Below are 26,518 nucleotides of genomic sequence, written 5' to 3'. Positions count from 1 at the left end.
GAAGTAATAAAATATAAAGGGTCAATGCATAATAATATCACTTTTTTCTGAGATGATAACCTAAATTCCAAAACGTCTCTTTCCAAACCAGGTTGAAACCATTTATTTACAGCAGCCGAATGAACACCACAAAATTTTTGCAGTGTTACCGGCTGCTAGATAATACAAAACCCCCTAAAAATGGTTTAGATATGAAAGGAAGTTACAAATAATCTTATAGTGCCACTATCAAAGTATAGCCCTCCCCGAAATACTCTTCCCTGTCCTCTGTTTCATATTCGTAATTAACTTACAGCTGTACTTCAACAGCAGTAAAGCAGACTGTATGCAAAAGGAAAGGATATCTTGATTTGGAGAAAATGGAAAAAGGGAATGGAAAACGCATGTTGGAAAGTAACACTTTTATCGTTCATCATATATGTTAAAACACCTCTTGAGTGCAAACACAGTAATGAAAAAGTCAGGTTTCAATGCACACTGATCTCACTTTTTCTGAGATTCTAACTTAATTTCCCAAAAATCTTTCTCCAACATGGTTGAAACCATTTGTGGTTGATTTGTTACATTTTATTTACAGCGGCCAAAGTGAACAGCACATATCATCTGCCCGGTTACCAGCTGCTAGATAATAACCCGCCTCCTACAATTTTTTCTTATTGTAAAAAGGAGTTGCAATATGTCTTACTGTGCAATTGTGCTACTGTAGAACTGCAGCCATTCCCTTAGCAAACAGTGGAATGAAGGCGATAGTCTTTGGTGCATTTGCGTATATAACCTTTGTAAAAATTGTTTGCGAGCAGGAAATTCTGATACATTTCGCTTTTTGTTTATAAAAACTCAGCCTGTGCAAATCAAGGTGGAGAGTAGTTACACAACCATATTAAGCATACATCACTAACAAATTTTACGAACCTATATGTTCTAGTGAATTTCTATCAAAGTTGCAGTGAGGTTAGGTTTATCATATACAAACTTAGTATATCCGATTGATACACGTCTGACCCCAGAATGGGGAAGGTGCTGTCTGATTTTCAAAACCTTAGCTCACCAACAGGGAGGCAGCACCAGTCAACAATGTGCCGATGCTGCTCTCTTACAGAGCCACTTCGCCGCACAGCATCAGTTACTCACCAGGTAGTTGCTCCACTCCCTTACTATAGTAGCCCACTGATGTCTGATGGGGCCGTGCAGCAGCAAAACATGTGCCTGTGTTCCTTCCAGGACTGCAGAAGGACAGTCCCGTGTTCTGGCACAGTGAGGTGCATTCGGTAAAAGCAGATCACTCCACCATGCTGCAGTGATCGTGTAAAATCAATGTTTTCTCCGATTGAGATAGAGGTGCATCCAATCAGTCAGTTAGCTCATTAAGCTTTATTTTGGTTAATAATAATCATCCAATCAGTCCTGATGAAGACTGCGCCTAAAATGGGATTAGTGATCAAAAAGTCAATATTCTTTCACTTTGGGTTGGTTCCTAAGATGGGCTCTCAGAATGCGAGGCAGGAAAAGCAAATTATCTTCTGCTTGAGAAACTGTTGTGTATGCCAGCCACTGTCTTCCTGTTCTTTCCTTTTATGTTATAATTATTGCCACTATCACGTCTCAAGTGTAGTGTTCTTCCACTTGGAGCAGGAGATGTCTCTATTCATTATATTTACATACATTTACCTAAGCCGCTAATAGCTGCCACTGTTAATGTGGTTTGAGAGGTGTATTGTGGGCTAGCATTTACTGAGCCCACCGTTGTAGGATGAATATGAATATTTTTCATGGTAGCATTCACTGACCCCTACATAACTTGAATGAAATCCTTAGAACCAATGTTTCCTGCTACAACTGCAACAAGATGCATGGCATTGGCAGGACCACTTTGTAGGAGCAGGACAGGTAGCCAAGTAGGAGCATTCAGAATTTGGTAAGAGGTAATGTGCATATCTCCTCTCCTGGGGTGGCAGAGTGGGCTAAAGAACGGTGATGGATTAAACCCAGATCAGTTGACTGGGGTGAGTGCTTGCAATGTTCAACACTCCGTCCATCATTTCCTTTGGTTTTGCTTTGTTCGCCATAAGTTGGCAGGGTATGCTCAAACGTGAGTCCCTTGCTCACTTTGCCACTGGATTCAAGCAAGCCTGGCTGAAGACGGCTGAAATGCCAGAAACCGGTCCTAGGAAGCTTGTTTCCGGTCCAGGGAAGACATGGCTTGGCAGTTCGGGCTGGACTGTTCCCATGAGGCACAGGATCAGACTGATTTGCATATGGCCATGTCTGAACTGGGGTGGCAGAGTGGGCTAAAGAACGGTGATGGATTAAACCCAGATCAGGTGACTGGGGGTGAGTGCTTGCAATGTTCAACACTCCGTCCATCATTTCCTTTGGTTTTGCTTTATCTCCTCTCCTCATCAGCCACTACTGGAGGGTCTCTTCGACTTCTAATGGCTGTGCTACCAGACACCAGAAGATAAAAGTACGCATAGAACAAACAATCATTAGTATCCACGGCACCCAACTTTAAATGTATGTATGATTTAACAAAACCCATTTTGTCACAGAAGGCCACCAAACATCATTCAGCAGTCATCTAGGGAAAAACCAAGAATTGGCAAAGGTAAAAGACTTCATTCATGTTTGCATGCTCATTGCTTTGCCAATGCTGGCTTTGTGTGTGAGAATCCAAAGTGGCGCTTCCACAAGACATGCTACATTTATGAGGAAACTGAATGTATGAATGATAGAAAGTGTAGAGAGGACAAACACAAAAGAAATTGAGAGTTTATACAAGTTACATATTTACTAAAGAGAATAGTTGAGTGTTAGGGAGAGGAGTGTTTAGCAGTTGGTTTGGAATGCTGGCTGAAGGTGGTGAGATATGAGGATGGTTTAGATTGCGGGCAGTTAAGGAGTGGTACCCAACTCATGGGAGAGGGCATCCTAGTGTGAAGGGCCCAGTAGGTGTAAAACTCAAGACAATGCACTTTACATTATAGGGAATCTAGGAGGTAGTTTCATGCTGAATACAAAGCATCTGTTATTCACAGGTAAGAAAAGGGTGAGGGGTGCGCTTCAGACAGAACTCACTATTCTTCTGGGAGTCACCTAGACTTAAGATTAGTCACAGTACACGACTGAACAGAGATGGAGGAAATGTTTATGCTTTGGTTCATTGGGGATGAAGGGAGTTGTAAGTGGCAGACGAAGTGCTCTTACCGTTTTCCAGTTTGTTCTTAACCAGGCTTCAGTGGCATGGACTGATCGAAGAGATAAGGTGGTGAGTGGCAGCATAATAACCTCTCGTGTGAGTAGTGAACTAACAGAACTACAAAACATGGCCCCACTTTCTGAGTCACAAAATATCATGAGTGAAAAAGTCATGAAATAAAAGCGAAAAAGGTGATCGGTGGAATACGTGCATTAATCTCAGCAAGCCAGTGGTAATTTTTTGTTCACTGACACCTTAGACGGGTGACAACCTAATGCTCACCATCCTTGGCCCTCCCCCAATAGAAGAAGTCCAGTCAGAGCTGACAGGTCATGTCACCTCTGAATTAATCGAGAGGGGTATGAGCAGCAGGAAGGTGCAGCATGAGTTCTATGAGCAAGCGGAGAAACCAGTTTTGGGTATGGCCATTGAACTTAGGGGGCCTTACTGAGAAAAACAATTGATGATGGGTGCAGTGCTTCAACTAGCCAAAGAGCACGGCAGTTCAGGCTGGTCTCATCCTACTGGAGCAGTGTCAAGAACATGTCTGTAACAACACAATGAGCTAAAAACGATGGCTAAGAGTGTGGGTTAAATTAATTACCAGTGACTGAGCTCAAGTCAAAGAGTCCACTTTATTTCACAGTCCGCTTCACTCACAGGAAGGATCCTGTGAGTGAAGGCACCTAGTGGTTGCAAGGCACATGCAGATATGAGGGGTGTGCATGAGGCTTTGGGCTACTGCAATGTGCTTTGTTTTGCAGTGCAGGGATATTTAGTCGTCTCCTCATGCTTGTGCTGACCAATGCCAGGAGTGAGTAGGTGCTGTTTTTTCTTTTCGTTTCCTGTAGTTTTGTTTTCATATTTTGTATCCAAGTTTCATATTTTATGTCTACGTTCACAAGTATGAAAGCACAAAGAAGGAATGGGGCTAGGTAGGCTGCTCATTGTGCACACAGGAGAGCTAGAGATATCTGCCTCTCAAGGACCACCAAGGGATGGGCAAAGTCAATCACATGCTTTGTTGAATCAGGCTCTCAGGGGTAAAGCATACTAAATGTCTCTTCAAAGCCAATGGGCCAGTTAGTACGATAGAACAGGAAGAGAAATGTTACTTCCTGTCCTAGAAGACCTTCTCTCCTGCACTACTGCATATTGCTGTGTACCTTTGCAGCCACACTTCTTGCAGATGGTGTTCAGAACAGCCTCCAAGGTGATCTTCTGTTTGCTGTAATCTCGGAATTCCCGTTTCTTCCTCTCTTCCTGCCTGAGAAAGGAGATCAAATGATGTGTCATTTTCACAGATCTGAGCTGAGCACCGTGTCTACATTTAGTAGCTCTACATTTTAACATTCTTCTCAAGAAAAATCTAGGAAACGGAACTCATCTGATGGAGAAGCGGAGTCAGATCTAGACAGTGGAGGTCAGCAAGTACATTTCTCTTTCCTGTGCTCTCATAGTGAGAGAAATGCTAGGATTTGGATCAAATACAGAGAACATAAACCTGGTGAAGTAGGCTAAAGCACAATACCATATACTGAATTTACCACTTTCAAGCACAGAACTTATTATTGTTCAACATAGAAGCAGTATACATCATTCGAGCAACCAACATCTTTCAGCAAAACAACATTGGACCACTTCTCACTACTCACCACCCTACAGTTCGGCAATTTGATAACAAAGAGTTCCAGTATTTGCCAATGTCTTCCTATACACAGGCCTTTGGTCTTAGCTTTAAAGCAATGCATTGCTAGCTGAATTTACAGTCCAGAGAAAATGTGTTATAAAATGTGCAGTTACTACTTCGCTTTTCACATGCGTTGTAGGGGCAGAATCTCTCTGAGGTTCTGCACAGATCTCTGTTTTGCCACCTGGCACCTGGGCCGGAAAGAGAGGTTTACCATACTGCATTCCTCATCAACTGCCAGCATCGGAAGATTGAAAAACACCTAAAATGCAACACCATCTCTGGCATCAAGTGGTGAATGGGAAGTCCCTGGGTGCTAGGCTGCTCTCCATCGTTTAGTACTGGGTAGGAACACATCTTCCATGAAGCTGCGGCTCGTGCAGGTAAGAGCGGTGGGCCGGGTGGGTGAGTGGGGGATTTGGACAGATGACGATGAGGGAAAGTTAAATAAATAATTAATTTTCCCTCGTCATCTGTCAAAATCCCCCACCGCTCATACCTGCATAAGCCGCGGCTGCTTCCATGTTGCCTGCTACGACCAATCACCATTCTTTTGAAACACAGTTTCACAGATCCCTGAAGTGCAATGTAGCTGTATAACCCTACCCATCGAAGTGCGGTGCAAAAGATCAACGGCCAGTCATTGTTTGAAAGAAGAACACAATTTTGACTAATTATCATTAAGAAGAACCAACCAAGTTGAAATTTAAAAACTGGAAATGTCAACAAGCATATGTACTACAATAAAGATGTTTCTATAACAGATTCTTTCTTGAAGAAAGTACATTTTAATACATGATAAGCTGGAAACTACTTCCAAAGCTATCCCAACTCTAGTTCTTGAATTTAATGTGCCACTAACCATAATCCTAGTCCCAAACGTAATCTTCAACAAATACTTTAAAAGAATACTTATGCTACCCATATTAGTAACTAATATCCTTCACAACCGCAGGCATTTATTTTTGGAACACTGCTTTTTTATTATACATAACTTAAAAGGATATAGTTGCAATCTTATTTTTATATATGCTATAGTAAACAAAAATAAATTTAGGCACAACGACTTTCCTTTTGTAGTTTGTACCAACAAATGTTCTCAATAAAGGTACTTCATTGAGCCATGCTAGGTGTAATGTTTTTTTTTTTATACCTGGCAAGCAAAAGTGGTTTGTGAAGCAAATCAGCATTATTTCGCTCATCTGTTTTGGTCTACTACCTTTAAAAAAAACAAAAAAGGAAACATCGAACAAACTACATACGAAACATGGCCCACCCTTTTCAAGGCAGTTCCACTGATTTGTGTAGTGTGGTTCATGTGGTTCTCAGTTCTGACCAGGAAAACCACAAAAAACTGAACAAAACACCTAAAATCCACTTCTTTCTCCAATTCACCTATGGAACAAAATTTGGTGTGTGTTATTGCCTAAGGTCAGTCAGCAAGTAGACTGAAAAAACAGGTTGGACTTCACCGGTTTCTCAATTCAGCAAATTTTACCCACTACCTCAATTCTGTAGGACACCCTGCATCTTCCACCCATCCAACAATCCAATCACTGGGCTGGGCTGGGTCAAAGTAAATCCATGGATGCCTCTAATCACGAAGAATCTGTGGGAGCACTGGTGCGAGGCATCCCTACCTAGTACCTTCCACTTCACTCGACAGTGCAACACCAACACTCACTTCAGCATGGAACGCTTACGACATTCCTCTTAGGAACTCTGGCACGTCTAAAGGTGACTGTGTATATTTCCTGCAGTCTGTTAAAAACTGTTGCAGAAAAAATACTGGTGCCCAGGGGCGGCTGGTGTTAATGGGCGAAATGGGCGTCGCCCCCCTGCCCCTACCACTCTGAGGGGAGAGGCAAAAAGAGAACTTAGAAAATCGCCAGAGGCTTAAAACAAACTACTGTTTGCTGTTGTTCTCTTATTTTGTATGGGCAGCTGACTGTGAATGATTAACTTTGCAGATGCCCTGCTGCGTATTGTGCCTGCTGGGCGAAGTATTCTTCGACCTGCTGGCACAAGCTACAGCTGTGACATCAGGGCAGAGGGCGTGCCGATTTTCAATGCTGTGAATAGGTTTGGATTTCGGGCGCTTACACAATGGCCCTGGGAGGAGTTCACAGAACTCCATTCATTTCAATGACAGGGGGCGGGGCAGGCTGAGAAGGAGAACGAGGTAATGGGTGGTAACAATTGAGTCATCAGAGAGGGGTGGGCTGTAGGAGGGGTGGAGCTGGATTGTCTGATTCGTGCTTCCCACGCTGCAGTTATGCAGGACGCCATTTCTGCACCAGTCAGACTCGTGGTTTTGGGAGAAGCAGTGCACTGCAGATGGCGAGTGAAGATTGAAGGAGTCGCCTAACTTGAAGGCTTGAAGCTTTCCCCCATTTCCAGCGATGCCTCGCAGCCTCAACGAGCAGATATGTATTAAAAAAAGTAGCAGCCAGCCCCCATGGGGAAACAAGTAAGCAACTCGCTCGGGCTTGGCCTTTTTTTGCATAAACTTCTGTTTACTGTTGCTTCAACTCTACCAGAGAGGCACTTTAAAATTAATGACACCTGTTCTTTCTTCCATGGCAACAGCAATTAACATGTTTATTCTTTATGTGCTGGCTATTAGCTTCCGTTTCTGGTCTCGGTCATTGAAAATTCTTACAAATTGAAATACCTGGCGCACGCAGAATTGGAAACGCGCCGCCTTTTATCACTGGGGGAATTAATTACATTAGGACTGGAGCATCGTTCGACATTTCCATGGCGGACGGATGTAGACCGATATTTCTCTTCATATATTTAATACATGCCAGCCCTCTTTGTATTTTTTAATCTTCTGCTCGCTTTTAACAAGTGCGTGTGCACTTCTCTAAACTGAATCGAAGGATGAAAAGCAATAGGATCAGGGTGGCCAAAATGACGCAGTTTGCAGATTTTGTTTTTTTACCCCCCCCCCCCCCCGACCATCCCACCCACTTAGCCTGCTTCTCGCACTGTTGTTGACAAGCACACTGCTTTGGCGCGCACATGAAACAGGAGGATGGTGTCTGAATATTGCAGTGCAGCTCCCATACTCCTCGTTTTCCTCACAGCCGTTCATGGAGGATGGAGGTAGATTAAGATTTAAAAAAAGAAAATCGAGAGAACATATTTCCCCCTTTGGCTTGTACTGACTTGGGAGCAATTTCAGGCCGCGGGAGAAACATAAATAAAAGCCATGTTTGGCTTTCGAAATTCAAGCGTCTCCCACCTGGATCCGGTCTGTTGCTGCCATGAATGCAACCCACAGCCATGCCCTGCTCTCACCCTGTGAACACTATGTTTCACTTGTAGGCGCTAGTGCTCTTATTTATAAAAGCTCTTTTCATATTTGCAGAATTGCAGTTTTAAATTGTAGCGTGAACTTGACCAGAATGTATTGGAGTGCTTTACCTGTTACATTACACAAGAACACATTTGTGTTTTTTAGCCACGAGGAGATTGTGATCTTCCTAGGATGCTGTTGAACTGATGCTGAGACTTAAACCTGGTTCTCTAGTTTCCTCAGCTGCAACTCTATTATCCCACATTTGCCCTGCTGTCATCGGTCTGAGCTACAGCCTTCTGGAGGAAGGTGGGGGGTCAGAGGCCTGGACAATACGCTATCCCTCCACGGTTACCTTCTGAGCAGAATTTCCCACTTTTATTTCCTTCCCTAGTTTAGTTTTTATACCTCAGCCTAAACTTTCACAAACAAAACTGTCTAAAACCATGTGGAAGTCGGCTGAAACAATTTTAAACACATTTTAGCAATGCAGACTGGCACATATGCATGGTACTGAGAAGGCGCCACCAGTATGGGCTTTGAGGCAAGGGTGCTAAAGTTTTAAAAAGTCTATGGTAGTCGGCCCAGCCCCGCAGTGCCCAAAAACAAGCAAGGAAAATAGGCCCCCATCATCTGTCTTCTTAGTTCAAAAACACCTTTGGGGTACAGAGGGCCCTTGTGCCACAGTACCTGCTGCACTAATGCCTTTTATGTTGCTGCAACCATGTGGAATAGTCACAATTCCAATTTCACAATTGGTTTATTGACCTTGCTTTTGTCAAATTTGTTTGGAAATGCACCATTTGCCCACTCTTAGTTCAAACTTTTCTGGGGGGAGAATCCCGAGAAACACCCTAGGGGCAGTCAAGCTCACTCGCTACACTCACCTGCCATGGGACACTCAACCCAAACTTTTACGCCCTACCACTTTCAAATGTCACCAGCCGCCACTGCTGGTGCCATGTTACACACATGGCAGCCCTCAAGTTTGAGAAGGGCAAAATTGCACACTCTGAGACCTTTCTCAATCTTTTTGCCAAATCTTAACAGAGTGGGGAGGTATAGGCAAACTGTACATTTGAGCAGTAATGTAAAATAGGTTTGGTACAATGATAGTACATGCCCCCGACAGCAGCCTCTGGTATCTTTACTATGTTTATTTTAACACTTCACATTGCTTTTTAAATTAATTTATTTTTTTTAAATGTCTTCCTACAAAGTAAAAAAGTATTTAATATGTTCCATTTACCGCCGCATCAAAATACATCATATGTGCGAACCAAAATAGAGACCAGTTCTACATAATACCTTTTTCAGAGTCATTCACACAGAACGCGTTAGACAGGTTAATCAATTCTGCAGCTGTACTGGGTGGTTTTACCCAAATCGGCCAATGAAAAATGCATGTGCACCAACTGATCAACGCAAGATCAGTTTCATACCAGCACCACAATCCCAACTGAAGGAGTTCTTACTCAAGGACAACGTTGTTGGGGTCCTGGTCCTTTCCTGTTCCTTGGTTGACAACTTTCATGGACAGAGAGAGTTTCATTTTGCCATCAGTTTCCTGAAGAAAAAAAATGGTTTATGAGCCAACTGTAAATATCAGTAAAATACTTATGTGTAGATCACATGGGGATTTTGCAATCAGGTAATATTCAAAAGGCAAGAAGATACTTGGGCCCATCTCGTATTCACAGTGCTGACACAGTTCGATCATACTCCGGAATGAATGAATGAGTTGAATCAAACTACACTCTAGTCTTATCATTTTCAGCATCATTGTTATTATGAGTATTTTATACTGTCACATATACTAGTTATACTTGAATACCGAGTCTCTATGACCACCGGGTCCACCTAAAGGGGTGCAGAGGCAATAAGTCTCAACTCTAATAAGGCTTTATGATTTACACTTAACAGTAAACAGAAAGAAAACACTGGCCCACACACCAAGCCCAGGATACAAACTCAGATGGTTTTAAAGGGGAAACTCAGATTCCTTATCACAGGAAATTAAAAAATACTCATATATGTAATTAAAATTAGCAATAAAATGAAAGTGTTCTGGATAATACCAGCCACTAGATCTCAGTCAAAGTGACCTTTGTGAATAACTGTGATGAGAGACAGAAAGGAACTCCATCTTATGAGCAAGATCTCTTGTCTCCAAGTCCATTTTCACAACTTGCAACCCGTATGTGGCAGCCACAGTCACCCATAACCTGTGAAATTGCTGTGAAAATGTCAGATGAGACACATAGCAGTAGTGTCATCCTTCTTCCAACTTAAGCAATTAAAGATTATTGACTCCTGACACCCAATGTTACAAAAACACCAGTTCATGTCCAGTCACATACGTTACGCTAACTCAATATTACTCACTGTCAAAGCTTCTTTTATTTGATTTCTATGTAGGTAATGCATTGAGATATCCAAAAGAAACACTTTCCCTGGTAACAAAAAATCATGTAGATTGATTGTCTATAGATTTTTGAGGTTTCATGTACTGAGACTGAAGTGTGAGGCCCATGCTATAAATTATACATTATGGCTAGGCCAGAGGAAATAAATGCTCAATCGGACATTGCGACACAATTAGAACAAAACCTAAAATCATCATTGCTGCATTAGCTAATTGCAAATGTCAAAAAATGCTACTATGTTTCCATGCGAAGGGCAGAGAATCCTTACCTCCTTTCCAATCACTTTAACCCAGACGTTTTCCCCAACGTCCACCACTTCAGAGGGATTATCCACCCGACAGGCAGACATCTGTGTTTTGTGAACAAGGCCTATAAATAAAAATAGGTTAATATTTGAAAAGAAAACAAGAACTATTTACTCAGAGAACAACTTCTAGATAAAAACAAGTAATATGCAAGAAGTGTAATAGCAGCAGGAAGACTGTAGTACAGTCTGCATATATTAACTGGACTATGGCTTAAGTGGCTGCAAGATATTATCAAATGGTAAGCTGCAGCAGCAGCAACTGCTAAATAAAATAAGTTGTAATTATTATATATATATGTAGTCTGTAAAATTAGGTGTTCCACATCCCAGTCTGGTGGCTAGTCTGGTGACTGGAAAAAAGACCTGGGATGCAATAGTAGCTGTTGCACTTTAAGAAATAATGTGTGCTTGAGCAAATGACTAGATCTACCTGTGACACCATTTCCTTAGCACTTACTAAAATGCTTGATGCTGATAGAGGCTTATAAACAGAAATGTTGGGCCTGCACCTTTACTAAATCAATTAAAACAAATACAACAACAAAACATATTTTTAAAAACACGACAAAGGCCTGCAAAGCTGTGTCAGAGGTTGGATGAGGCAGTCCCTCCTTTCTGCTTGATTTTTATTGCCCGAGGACAGGATGACTCTCCCAAATAAGGAAAAAATTACAATGGCAGAAAAAAGAGTTGGCAATATTGAAACTTTTGACTGAAGAGAAGTGGGTGCAGAAGTAACAGCAAGGCACCAGCTCCAACCTGAATCAACCTGAGGAGAATCAGAGGAATTGTGGAGTTCAACAAGAATCTTGTTGCTGAAAGAAATCTAGTACTTCCAATTCAGGTCCTTCCCAATGATTTGAAGTGGTTGAGAACATAAAAACATAAATGATGAAATAGTTTTGAAGCACGAAAATCCCAATAAATCTTCCAAGTCTGAGACAATTGCAAATGGGAAGTTACAGGATCAATTTGATGAGTGATAGGAAATCTTGGTTGGAATTTGATTGGCAAGGTAAGAACTGGAAGACAGCAGGAAGAAAGGCAGGCCTTTGTAGGAGGAACAAAAAAGGATTTGCCAGTCCAAAATTTGACGCTGGCTCTGTCACCTTTATTTGGGAATACAGGAACTGTTTCCAATGAGACATAAATGATTCTGTAAATAGTTGATGAAACCTGTGGCTGCAGGAAGTAAGGGTTCAAAGAGAGGAGAAATGGAAAACCTCTAGGATTGAAACGTAGTCTTCTTTTACTTTCTCCAGAAAGGATTGAGCAACTACTCAGCAACAAGGAAAGGTTGATCAACTATAAGGGAAATCTCAGGATAACGAGAAGCTAAGACAATGGCCAAAATATTTTTTCATTCAGGAAAATAGGTTATGGTGAAATTCCAATGTGAAAACAACAATGCCCATTTAGCTTAACAACTAAGCCTACTTTGCATGTTGCATTAACACTGTAAGTTTCTAGAGTCTGTTTGGATTTCAAAAGGTTCCTTGGTACCCAGTAACCGACGCCTCTAAAAGGCACATGCCATTTTCACAACCTACAATTTTCTTTTCAGGACTGAATAATTGAGTTCATCAACCAACAATTTATAAAATAGGTAATACTGGGGATGTTCTACATCATAATCATTTAGGGATTGTAACAGGAAGGCCACCAAAGCTTGTTTAGAAGCATCAGTCTTTACTATGAATTTCGTGGTAGGGTCAGGATAACAAAGGAGCAGAGGCAGTGTGAATAATCTCTTTAGAGTAATTAAGGCAAATTAAGCTTAAGAAACCCTTTGACAACCTTCTCTAGGTAAATTGTCATTATACAATTTTAAACCCAAGGAAACTTACGGTTTCTTGAACACTCATTGGTGACGGCCACTCTGCAATGGCAGGTATCGTCTTAGGATCCCTCGATAAGTCTGAGGAACTCAAACGGAATCCTAAATAGTCGATTTCTTCATTTTCAAACCCATATTTCTTTAGCTTGTAGATCAAGTGATGTTGTAACTTTGCCAAAAATGTAGATATATGTTTATGATTCACACAGAGATTTCCGAAGAATATAAGGATGTTATGCAAGAATATCAGTACAAAATGATGCAAAATGTCAGCAAATACAAAGCCCATGAAGCACTGAAGAAAAGCAGAAGAGTTCCTTAACCTGAATGGGATAACACAAAATTCTAAATTTCCAAATGGGTGCAAAAAGCTATTCGTAACTCATCACCTTCCTTTATGCACCAAAGATGATAAGTACCATGCTAATGTAACTTGGCAGTTAGTTGCACTTCTTGTACTGACACCAGGGAGTCTTTGATGAAGGGTCATGGGTGCCATCTTTGATGGCAATTTATCTAACCCTCTGTAGCCACTACATGACCTAATATCTTTGCCTTTGGAATGAAAAACTGGGGTGCCACTAAAAAGTCAATTGTCTCCATTTTCCTGCAATAATGCATTACAATCTCCGTTTTATTTTACAGCAAAGAATACACTTGTCCCAGAGGAATGGTGGAATCTCGTTTGAAAGGAATGGAGCAATCATACTCCCAATAAGGAGTGATGGAGTGAACTCATGGTTTGAAAAAAAGACTACAGAAAATGTATGATAATGTGGGGGAACCATAGACCGATTGGGCCCAGTTAAACCTGGTGTTGATCTGACATGTTTAACTTTCTTTGTGGGTGACCAGTAACTTTCTGAAATGCAGCAGTGGTCATGGCAGAACTGAAAAGATAGTGAAATAGTTCTGGTGGCCCAGTTTACATAAGCAGCATACCACTTTAACCAACTTATATATAAAAAATTATAGTATAATTAAGAGAGGCTATTAGGTCAAAAGAAACATCTCTCTGTTGTCAACTTACTTTAGTAAAGGCAATGAAATTTCATACACTGAACAGAAATCCAGGGGAGTGCCATTTACCATAATTTCTGCAGGTGGATGTAATAATAGCCAATCCTCCTTGGCAATCAGGGAAATTTGTAGGTGGACCAACTGACCTTCTGAATTGTTTATGGTCAATACTTCACCATTCTACTTTATATGTGATGGGTGATGGCTCAACCAAGTCTACAAAAGTAGCTTGTACTTGCTGTTTGAGTTTACTGAGAAAGGACCTTCCCTTTCCAATTCCCACGGTGCCACCCTGCATAGTGAGAACATGAAAGGCGACCAATGTTTTCTAGAATTAGTCCCAAAAGGAGGAAAAATCCACAAGGGTGGGAAATAAATCTTCCTAAGTAATCTTGATTGAAGAGAAATGGTGACCCAAAAATTCCTCAAAATTGAAGGAAAATATGGTAGATGGATTGGAGAAGCCCAACAAAGTTCCAAAACTAGAACCCAAGCTTGACAGCTCTATAGAGGGGTGCTCAACACCATATCTGGCTATTGTATTCTGAATTGTGGAGCTACTCATGAAATCATCCAAGAAGGGGGAATGCTTACTTATGAATTCTAGTTCAATCCTGCAGAAATGCAAGCATTACCAATGACAAAGAGTCTGCCGATGTGTGCTTGCTGTTGAGATGTGCGGCAAATAGATCTACCTTGCATGAATCCCAAATCGCCACAATCCTCTCGAAGATGTTAATGCCCAGTTTCTAATCACTGGAAGAAACTGCAAACATGGGTTTCTGGGTGGGCAAGCCAAAGATTACTACAATAAACTTTAAACATCTAATGAAGTTAACAACTGTTATTGTCAATTTAGCATGACAATTTTCCACAGTGCAATAAAGTATGAATTTTCCACAGCAGTGCATTGCACATTCTCATAATAACAATTGAGAAAAGCAAAATGTACACAACACAAGTTAGAAACAGATTTACAAACATTAATGTGGGGTATAAACAAATGACTTTCATCACAGGCTGCAAAGCAGTAAAGAGAGCCCTTCAAACTTGTGGGCATGCCAGAAATGTTATAGATAGGTTATGATTGGGTAAAATTCTACGTTGTAACTTGTAATTTAATTTCTAAACACTGTAGGTTTTTCGGTCGAGCCTAGCGCAGCGCACATGCGCTGCTCTGCGAGGCTTCTTGTAACTGCTCTGTGTGGGTCTGACTCCCCCCACGCATTGGGTTGGCTTTTGCGTGTGACTTTCAATAATGAAAGCACACAAATGGCTAAAGGCGGGTGCATGTCCCACCTCTTTTGTAATGTTCACTCCCACAGCGTTTTGCTTGCGGGAGCGAGCAGCGGCGCACAGGGTGGCAGCTGCATGGGTCAGGTTACTATCTACTTGTTTTGCATGCGTTAGCACATGAAAGCTGGTTCTTTTGTGTAATGCACATGCTGGATCTTTTGTGTAATGTAATGCTGGACTTCCTTTGTGTAATGCATTGATACCTCCGAGCGAAAGTCCACTTTGTAATTCTTGTGTACTCATCTTTTAAAATGGAAAGCAATCAGTTTCCCTGTCGATATGTGTGTTTTCGTGTGTGGGTGGGTGTGTGGAGGGGGACGGGTGGGGATACGGGTGGGGGGCTCACTACTAGCCGTATTCGGACCAAAAGATTTAACCTCATATGCTCTAGGTAAGCCCGTGGAACAAAGCACACTGTAAATACTAAACAAAGTGGTGGTAGGCGCTATGAGCTCCCAGGTGGCCTGCCCCTCAGGAGTTATTAGAATAGCTTGAGGGCAATGTGCGCACCTACTGTAGTCATTTGGAACCTGAATGGTGCAAAGCAGACTCTGCCTTTCATACGTCTCAGGCCAATGACATGAGAACACTTAAGATTGGTAATTTTTACTTCTGTTTCGCGAGCGCTGAGATAAACGGGATATGATTTCTGTTTAAAAATGCCATTTATTTTCAAGACAGGCGCTGGCACGAATCTCACAATCACCCTTCCACCCCCCTCCCCAACCCACACCGGAGCCTTTGATGCTGAGCTGTTAGTGCAGGAGGTAGGACGTGGGCAGAGGGAGGGTTATCTTCTGAGGTCACACATAAGTAAAAGGAGAGCGCTGTGATGCCATGAAGTGTCTCCCCCTCTCTTCATCCTCCTCCCACACACCCACCTCCACCTCCTCCTCTCGCCTGGCACCTTTGCTTATCCTTACAGACACTCCTGCTCTTCCCCATTCAAAATGGGTGCGAGCAGGGGCTGCAACGTCTTCTAGCTGACTAGAAATCTCTGCAGGTTTGCGCTCCTGTTGAGGAGATCTGAGTACAGTGGAGTTAGCTTTGCATCTCCCTTGACTAGATTAGTCTGTCATCCTTCTGAAGTCGATAAAATGAGACCCTTTAAGACTGCATGTGGTTTATGAATCTGCAAGACTTCCGTACAGGCGACATAAAGGATATTGGCATATTGTGAACCAGCTTCCCACCCCGCACCCCCAGAGGCAAAGGCCACCCTGCTCGGGATATGGAACCACGGCCCTGGCAGCAGGACTCAACGCTGGGTGAACCCGCAAATGGCACAGCTGGAAAAGGGGCCTCGTGTTATGGATGACGCCTTTGTCCGGCCTCAGATTTGCACCAATAAACAGGGTCGGATTGAGACAGAAGACAGCGGGCACCAAAATAACCATGCATCCCTGTTAGTGAATCACACAGCTTTAAAAAGTTGCCAAAAGGTGCCCAGGTGCTCGAATTGGGGCAGTTTTAAACCTATAAAGACACATTACTTAGGTGGGTTTGCAAAGTAAGGGAGAATGGCTGCATGTGTGCTTGTGGCAGACAATGTGTGTGGTAATGGCAAACAAATGAACAGCAAAACTCGCCCACCAGACCATAAAACGGGACCACAAACAGCAAACAAGCATTTGCAATGCAATAGGTCTTGCATTTATGAGAGTTTCGTAGAGGCGAGACTGATTGCATTGCAAATGCTTGTTTCCTTTTATATTTGGCTGCTACTATTTGGGTAATAAAGCAACTGAATGTGCAATCCTTCACTGCTGCCCTGACAAAGAATTACAAGATACAGTGTGCACAGAAAGAGAGGATTGCCAATGAGTGGTAAAGGGACACAAACAGGCAGTACCTTGTTTTCTGCAGCCTGGAACTTTTATAAAGGCTCCATATTCTGTAATACTTGCTACCTACAAAGAAATTAGACAATCAGCACAAGGCAATCACGAGCCTGAAATTATTCTTCATTATCGAAAAAGCAATATCTAAGATGACAAGGACACTCTAATTGAGACCGTGTAACACTGCAGACCTTCTACATTTATTTGACATTTACAGGTACAATCATACTCAAAAGCCTTTTAGGCTTTGGGGATATGGGTAGCCATATGCAATTCATAACTTGTATACAATATACTGCTAAAAAATGCATTGTAGCATAAACACATCCATTTCTGCAACAGCTTAAAGATTTGTTAGGAGAACTTGTCCCACTTTTTAAGTCCCCCTGCCAGTCAGTTATTTTCCTGCCACTCATGACTGACAGCATCAAGAATCACTAAAAAAAGTATCTATTTTCGTTTTTTCAATTAGAAGAAATAAATATAGACAGATAAACAGTTATCTGTAAAAATCAGTGAAAAACGGAAAATGGTGAGCCTTAATTATTATAGCCATAATTCAAATAAATGAAAAACAGCTGAGGGCTTAGGATTAGCAGAGGTTAGTTGTGAAGGTCTACAAGTTTGATCATCATTTGTATCAGGTATACATATATTTTGTGTATTTGTTGTGTATTTTTACAGTTAATCTGTAGCCAACATGTTGTATACTTTGTTCCAAAACATTCATAAAGGTGTTTCATTCTCATTATTGCACAGGGGTTAGTAATTCTTGTAGTGGATCGCAGACTGGCGCAGGGCAACAGAGTGGATTATTGTCACTATCATTTGCATGCCTCGAGGGTCAAGTGGAAGCCGTATATTAGGTATGTTACACAGTTCTTTATTTTTTTTATTTTACGGAGTTTTTTTATAGCGCAAACGTGACCCAAAGGTATCGGGTATCAGATCGCTTTACATGACACCAGTTGCGTTACATGAGGACACATTAATTTTTGTTACGCACAGGGAGATTAAGTGATTTGCCCAGAATCACAGGATGTTCAGCGTCGTTGCCGAGACTCCAACTCAGTTCCCCAGATCCGAGGTCGACCGCCCTAGCCGTTAGGCCAACTCCTCTCCCCAATGGCTTCCATAGGAAACCCATGGCTTCCATAGGAAACCTCTACTGTTTACACAGATTCTAAATCTGGCAATTCACTGCTATGATGTACAAACAGTTGCTAACAAAACTCGTTACCTACGGATGATACGTCAGAAAGGTGCTCCAGAGAAGGCTGACAGGGCTCTCTGTGAGCCTGCCAACGCAGAGCTGCTTGGACTGAAAAAAGCACAGCTGCTGGAGGGGGAAGGAAGGCAGGGAAGGTGGTGGGGGTTGGTTAAGGATAACTGGTATAATATTTGTTCACATTTGTGTCAAGGACGAGAGGCTGTGTTATGCGTGGCTCCCCATTACTCCTTTGACACTCTCTGGAGGTGAAAGCAGGGGCAGATGATTTGGGGGCCATATATAGCACAAAATTATAGATGAGTAAAACGTCAAATTACAGGGATGTTTTTCACCACAGGGTTCTGAGTGACATCAAAGACAACTCGAGCTTCGCTTTCATTGTGTATTTCATGTTGTTCAGGTGAGAAACATCACCATTATTCACTGTTATCCCTCTACAATTATATATGTTATGTGTGGCTCTCACCGAGAGCAATTAGTATTAATATCACATTCTAAATGTGATAATGTACTGCTGTGGCCTAGCAATGGTGGGTAACGAATTTCATAACTCACTGTTGAAATCCAGCCTGCTCTGGCTCAGAGCAGTGCTGGAATGCAGGGAGCATAGCTTCTACAGGAGAGGGAAGGCACAGAGAGCAGTGGGGTGGATAACAGGAGGCCCGGTCTTTTTTTAAATTTGGAACAGGGAGGAGAGGCCATATTCTGTATGGCGCTCCATTACACCTCTGCCCCAGCGTAGCAGTTGAAAGCAGGGGTAGATGATTTGGGGGGCAAGAGGGACATATAACATAACATTATAGATGGGTAAATAGCGAATTACGGGTACGTTTTTCACCAGGAGTTCTGAGTGACACCATAGACAACTAAAGTTTCACTCTTGCTGGCTACTTCATGTCACTCAGAACCCTTTGGTGAAAAACATCCCTGTAATTTACTGTTAGCCATCAATAATTACACATATTTCTCACCAGCAGCATGAACTCCTCCCAGTGGAATTTTGGAGCAGTCCCATCATGTGCGAGTCATTATTGCTATGTTTGAGTTCTGGTCTTTAGCCTCTGCATGATATATCTAGGCAGCTTGTTTGAGATGAGAGACCAACACAGAGATACCTTGCATGCTTTTTTCTCTGACAGCAATGAGATGAAGTACCCCCACATATCAATATTTTCCCATAGCTGAACTTAAAAGTCTAAGAGTAATTTCTCTCCAGTCTGCTCACGCAGCAAAGTTTTGCATCAAGGACAGTCACGTCAAGTTTTTATTTTTATGATGATTTGTACTGATACTGGGTGATGTGTCTTTACAAAATGTGTACATTTTTGATCGACTTTGCGCCCGTCCTCTTTCTTTTATCACAATGTTCTAGACCTACTGTTGTAGTTCTGCATACCACAAACATTCTGTTTTGGGGATTGAATGAACATTTAGAATATTTAAAGCCAAATGGTGCTCTGTTAATGAACAGCTGACCCACACACGCAAAACCAGGCCTTTCCATTTTTACTTCTGGGTTGCATATGTGTTACATCAACTTTTATCAGATTTTCCTACATTGTTACGGTATGGTCAGTGAAATTCAGACAACCATGACAATGCCAGTCTGAATCATTTAAATAATAGTGTTCTACTTTGTTTTAATGAGTGTTTTAAAGTACCACTACAGCCACACTAGATGCAAGCATGCTGAAGGATTATTTCTAGAGGGCTCAGGAGCACTCACTGCAGCAACTTACTTGAAAGCACAGACCAATTTATCATTTCATATTATTTTATTGGTGCTGTTTCTGTCTCTTGTGCTGTATCTGCAAATTTTGTACATTCTTTTTGCAGGGTAATGTGTGCTTACGCATGCCAGGGTCAAGTCTTCACAATAAGCAGAACATCAATTTCTTTCAACCTTCATGTGCTCATTGCAGCTTGTGGCCTATAAAAATATATATTTGTCTATCAGAGGAGGGATAGATATTACTATGACTATCCTACTGTTAAAGTCGTCAGTCCATTCATGGTTAGAGATGCCTTTCTTCTGCTGTTTCCAGTCTGCACCCAAAGAGCTTAAAAGTTATGGTGAGTGGGGTAGGAGTCAAAATAGTAGATGAGTTTGGAACTCTTCCCATGATCTCAGAGTTTATGATGATGCAAAAGTCCTGAAACAAACTATGGAGGAATATTGAGGTTACAGTTGGAGAAGAGAGTGCTGCCGTGACCTGCTTGGAATCACTCTGTGGGCTTTATAGTCTCTATAAAGTATATAACTAGAAGATTCAGTGGCAAGCGGGAATGAGGGACTGCCCGCTGTCTCCCAAAATGGTGCCAGAAACCAGAATTGAGGATGGAAGCTGAAGGAATACTGGCATTGGAGCCAAACAATTTCTGGACGCCAATGCCACGGGGAGAAGTTTAGGTGTTTTGAGTGAAGAGGCCCACCCTAACGGCTCCCTTGGCATCAGAGGCAGAATACCTTCAAGTGCTGCTGACTAGGGAGGTAAAATAGGTGTCTAGAGCATGATGGGGCACATGGGCAGCTCCCGTGGAATGGCACGGAGAAGAATATGGAGCAGAGTAAACAAGGAGCACTGAGGAATTGTGCTGGGAGACTGCTGCCAGATGGGGAATGACCTAGATGGTGTGGGAGCCTCCCATAGAAGTGGATGATATAGAGAAAGATGGCCCATTTGCTTATAACCTGGTTGGTGCTGATGATCTACAAAAACACTGAACATTGTTGGATGTTCAGGACACCTCAGATGACAACAAGTTGACTGGTGTGGCAGTTATTCAGCAGATATGTGCTCCTCCCATCATTGGTCCAACACAGTGCCAGGTGGGAAAGGTCTGATATTCTGATGGTTGAGACCTGATAATTAAATTCCCACAGAGACAATATGGAGTCTGGACTCACTGGCATTTGGTCACCCCAGAAAATAAATATCCGCTTCATGCTTGTTCCACTTATGGTGACAATGTCCAATCATCCTCCATCAGCTTGAAAGGTTTGAGAAAATGGAGAGCTATAAAGGTGATAAAGACAAGTTAGAAATTCTAAACCGAAGTCTGCTGTATTTTTGTATATGTTCACTGCACAAGTATGCATAGTCCACTTGGTGTCAAGGTCAATTTGCTATATAGGTATTGTTCTTATTTACTTAATCAACATGGGTTCGTGTGAACTGACTTCCCCTTAACACCTGGATACCCGCTGTCCTAGTCAAATGCTGTGTCCTTCTGATACTGTAGCAGGGCTGAACAGTGGCAGTGAACATGGTCACATTTCAGAGGCTGCTTTACTCCTTCCAGGCACTCCCAACTCCTATCCCTAAAGACAACATCTTCGATCTGCAGAGCATGTTAAATGAGCAGAGGGAAAGCATATTGAGGAGGATCAAGAATGCTCCTTGAGACTGGGGAGTCTGGGGTTGATTTTCCCAGACCTTTGGAGATATTATCAGGCTTCAGATCAAGAGACGATCTAACTATGGACTGCAAGAGAGACATATAACATTCGTTATATGTCTCTCTAGCAGTCCATACTTAGATCGTCTCAAAACTAGTAAAAGCATGTATTTTAAATGAATATGTGATGTAAAAAATATGTTGTAAAAGCAAGTCGTTGAAAATGAACCATAGTAAATGTAACATACCAATAAATGGGTCCATATAGACTAGGTATTGGGAGGGAACTCTGGGATCCCCTATCAATCTCTAAACAATAGAGATCTCGAAATGCTTAGCTTAGCTCCATCACACATACCCTCTTGCTGACCTGGGACCTCACAATAACCAAACTGACACTGTCCGTAATTTTGGAGGGCCATATACTACTTCATGTGAAACCGCTTGTAGCAGTCTCCTTTGAAGGGACTTAATTCCCACCCCTCTTACACAATGGTATTACAAGTTATAGGAGGTCATTGCCATGGAAAAGCATTGATGCAATTTGAAGGGTAAGGACATTTGTGTCCAGTCCTTTTAATACTCACTTAAAGACCATCTTTTCAAGTTAGACACTGTACATTTTCAACCTATCTGACTAAGAGTGGATTGGAGAGTCAGAAGTCCTAGATCCAGAAAAATGCTGTTTTTTTAGGTGTAGAGAAGTTGCCCTATGCATCTTTTCTTTTGAAGTGATTATTACATGACAATCATGTGGGCGGGGATGGAGTAGGCTAGTTTGGGTTGTTATTTACATAAGACAAAAACTGAGGGGACAATTTAGTATGTTGAACTAATACCTCGCTTTCTCTTTTACCTACAATCAATGAATGCTAGTGGTATTCTGCCAAGAGGCATTTCTACTAAGTTTAGATGATATCTAAAAATGTGTATTTCAATACAATGCTTTAAACTGTAAGCTATGGTGAGTACAAAACATGGTGTTGTATCCAAAAATAGGGGGGGGAGACCAGGAGCTAGTTAATGGTCCAGTGCCTGTGCTCCAAGAAGTCAATAGGGTAATTACTATAAGGCACTGTTCCAGGGTCATTATGGTTGAAAGTCAACCAAGACCGTACCTCAACAAAGGGAAAGTAAAGAGAAAGATCTATGTCTTAGAGGTCTAGGATGGGGTACTCAGGATGGGGGGAGACAACATTAGTGTCTCTTGTTGCCCTCACACACCCCGAGGGATGTCATGCTTCATCATCGGGCGGTGCTCCTCGTCGGGCCGGCGGTGCAATGCCCTACGGGTCCCCCGAAGGGTCTCTTTAGCGGAGATCTTTTAAGGGCGCTGCCGATTGGTGCATGCGGGTATGTGGAGGGGGAGTACCAAGGTCAGTGGTGGCTGTAGTGTGTGCAGGAATAAAAATACCTAAGGGTTACCAGGGAAGCTATTTTAATAAGAAGGCACCCTTGGTACATTAAAATACGTGGCAAAAATGTTACTAATTAAAACGTGATGTGTTTAGTAGTAACTTAAGGTACAGGTCAAATGGTCGACATGTTTCGCGCCTTTCAGTGGTCAGTGTGATCCATGGCGCTTCATCAGGACCAGTAGAGGTGAAAAGTGTGGGGAAAGGTGCCCAGACTATGTGTGGTGGGTGGGGTAAAATATCACCCTCCCATTCGGCAAGGAGAGGGAGTACAGTGTCTCCTAAACAGGTGGTGTGTGCAGGGAGGAGTCTGTTGTGCCCCCTTTGCGTAAGACCTAGATCAAAAGAAAGATAAAACAAAAAGAAATGCAGAGGTTAAAAAACATATGCGGACTTGCCTTGTCGATCCGCGTAAGTACATAGTGATCCGAGAGATCACAGTTTTACAATGAGACAGTCATAATGTCATGCACCCGGAGGCCCAGGCTATTCTCAGGGTTCTGTAGGTGCGGGGAGGCGTGGGTGTGGTCCCATGCCAGTCAAGAAAGTGGTAGGTACCGGGTCCCGGTGGCGGTCACAGAGCCCAGCTGGAGACTCGATAGGTAAACTGTTAGTACCCCGCGGGGCCCGGACACCTCCACTTGGCTGTGCAACGGGGTCACCCGGCGTGTCGTCAAACGAGACAGTCCGGTAGATACGTGTGTTGTGTATCTAATTCGATTCGTTGGTTTAATACAGAGAAAGTGCACTAAGAGTAATCTTACCTAAAGTAAGAGCTTGAATTGCTTCTTGAGTTAAAAAGCGGCGTAGGAGGCCCACACCATCTAGGGCTGTAAATTGGAAAAAAGTGCGTAACAGCAGGGAAAACCCGGAGGGTAAAGGAAACAGAAGTGAAGCGTTAGATTTACTTACATCGTAGCCGGTTGTAGAGCAGGAAAATTGCTTACGTTTGGATCTGGGTAGCCTCGAGTCATACTCACGGGTTGCTCAGGTGACGGCACTGGAAACCTGCCCGGTCCTGACGCCTGCTCGAAGGTAAATGACTGTGCCGTACCCATGGTATTTAAAGACTGAGCCCCGTGATAGAAGGAGGTGCCTGTTTCCGGTTCAGACGGCACGGAAAGTCGCAGAAGGCCGGAGCTGCGCATGCGCGGTAACGCACGATGTTTCAGTGATCTCTTGTGCATGCGTGAGGAGGTGTTATTGGCGCATGCATGGTGTGTGTGAGGTGTGTTACTGTGCGCATGCGGGCCGTGAGGTGTTTACGATGTGTAAATCCGGAATAGCAGACCAGACCACAAAAATGGGTGTGTCACTGTTGGCCTAAGGCCAGATTCTCCTGCAGGTTTGCCAGGATTGAGGGTGTGGCGGTGTATGGGCGGGGCTACATGAGAACTTGCTCACGGGTGCTGAAGGTGTAGAGTCCCCATCCGTAACAGGCTCATGCTTTTAATATAGCAATGCGCCTCAGAGCTAACGTGACGCGCTAGGGTCTAATTATTCAGTTATTTTGCCCCTAGCTGGAGGGACGGTGTACGATGGATTACACATGGTATCTACAAACAAAAGTGTTAGTGTTAGAGCTCGCTCCATGGGATATCGTCGTTAAGCCCTTGGGTGTCTGTATGTAGGCGGTGCACCCAGCGTTGTTCACGTCTAAAGAGCGACTCGCTACTCCAGTTATTATTGGATTCCAGGATGGTCCATTGGATTGCTTCACAGGGGTGCCCTTTTTCCAGAAAATGGTTCGTCAGTTTTGTGGCTGCGCGAGCCCGTCTGATGGTGCTTTTTTGTTCGCTGATCCTTGTTTTGATGGGTCTGGTGGTCATGCCTACATAGTAGAGTCCGCAAGGACACGAGATCAAGTATACACAATTTGCGGTGTTGCAGTTCGTGTGCTTCCTCTGTTCCCACTTTAGCTCACCAATTTCCAAGACCTTTGTGTGCCGTGTCGTGGTGCAAGCACTGCATGAACCACACGGGTAGTGTCCCTTCACTGCTGGCAGATCCCAGAGAGTGTTCTCTCTTCTCGCTTGTTTCTGGCGTGGCCGTGTATTGATCAGTTGGTCTCTTAAATTGCTGGTTCTTTTAAAGGCAAAACGAGGTGCTGGGATGTTGAGTGCATCACTATTGATGATTTTCCAGTTACGGTTGATGATTCTTTTGATTTTGTTGGAGAGGGGGGTAAAGGTTGTGACGCAGGTGATCACGTTGTTGGTCCCGGGTTCTCTCGTTTCCAGGAGGCCCTCACGGGTGTTGTTCCTAGCCCGTTTTCTGGCTTGGTTAATTACTTTTACTGGATAGTGTCTCTTCGCCAGGTTCTCAGATAGGGTGTCGGCTTGTCTGTCATAGTCCTGTAGTTTGCTGCAGTTGCGCCTGATCCTGAGAAACTGGCCATAGGGTAAGTTTTCCCGTAGAGCTTTAGGGTGGTGGCTCTTAAAGCTCAGGAGGCTGTTGCAGTCAGTCTCTTTTTTGTACGTGCTGGTCTGAAGTATCCCATTTTCTAGTTGGATCAATAAGTCCAGGAAGGGGATTTTCTCGTCACTGGAGGTCATGGTGAAACGTAAATGGGGGTCCTGATTGTTGATCCACTCAAAGAATTCCAGTGTCTTTGATGCCTGCCCTCTCCATAGGATCAGCACATCGTCTATATACCGTTTCCAAGTGACCATATGTCGATGAAATGGGTTGGCGTCTGTGAAGATGTGATTAGCCTCAAAATGTGACATGTACAGTCCAGCCAAGCTCGGCGCAAAGGTGCTCCCCATGCTGGTCCCTTGTACCTGGTGGTAGATGGTGGTTTTGTACATAAAATAGTTGTTAGTGAGAGCAAGGGCAATGAGGGCCGAGATGAAGCTTGCCGGTGTGGACGTTGGCAGTTCCGAGTTTTGTAACAGGTTGCTTACCACTTCGATGGTTGCTTCCTGCGGGATATTCGTGTACAGTGCTTCCACGTCCAATGTGAGCAGTAAGTCGATTTCCTCGGTGTTTTCATCATTGATGGTTTGGATGAGGTTAAGCACATCTCTGGTGTCTTTGAGGTAAGCTGGAGTAGCCTGGACCAAAGGGCGCAAAAAGAAGTCACTGAACTGGCTCAAAGGTTCCAGAAGGGAGTCTATCCCAGACACGATCGGACGGCCAGGGCATGGGGTAACCCCCTTATGGATTTTAGGTAGAAGATAGAAGTAGGGCATCCTAGGAGACGGATTCACCAGAAAGGCTGCTTCTTTAGAGGTAATCCATCCCTCTGTTGCTGCTTCGTTGACCAAGGTTCTGATCTGGTTCAGTAGCATTGAAGTAGGATCTGTCTCTAGAATCTCGTAGTACTCAGTGTTGTTTAGTTGGCGTAGACATTCCTTCTCATAATCCTGTATGTCGAGGATCACAGTGGCTCCCCCTTTGTCCGCAGGTTTTATTATGATGGAATCATCATTCTGAAGGGTGGTCACCGCCCTCCGCAGTTTTTTGGGGAAGTTGTTGTAGGCGTTAGGAGGTTCTAATCGGTTAACCTCCTTGAGGACAGCTTTTTCGAAAGTGAGGACCTCGTGTGGGACCA

The 26,518-nt window shown here is 43.1% G+C and overlaps 1 protein-coding gene across 1 annotated transcript in view; it reads right to left on the bottom strand.

Moving 5' to 3' along the window:
* ZCCHC17 (zinc finger CCHC-type containing 17) overlaps positions 1 to 26,518 on the bottom strand; it is an 81,600-nt gene that overhangs the window by 21,070 nt on the left and 34,012 nt on the right. The window contains exons 3-6 of the mRNA XM_085645654.1: positions 16,929 to 16,986; positions 10,885 to 10,985; positions 9,666 to 9,757; positions 4,363 to 4,463 (exon numbers count right to left, since the gene is read on the bottom strand). Coding sequence (XP_085501780.1) covers positions 4,363 to 4,463; positions 9,666 to 9,757; positions 10,885 to 10,985; positions 16,929 to 16,986 — 352 coding nt within the window. The remainder of the gene's footprint in view (positions 1 to 4,362; positions 4,464 to 9,665; positions 9,758 to 10,884; positions 10,986 to 16,928; positions 16,987 to 26,518) is intronic.

Source organism: Triturus cristatus, chromosome 3_1 (genome assembly GCF_964204655.1).
Source record: "Triturus cristatus chromosome 3_1, aTriCri1.1, whole genome shotgun sequence".
Classification (NCBI taxonomy): domain Eukaryota; kingdom Metazoa; phylum Chordata; class Amphibia; order Caudata; family Salamandridae; genus Triturus; species Triturus cristatus.
Note: the sequence above shows the minus strand (reverse complement) of the source record. Positions and strands in the feature narration are given on the sequence as shown.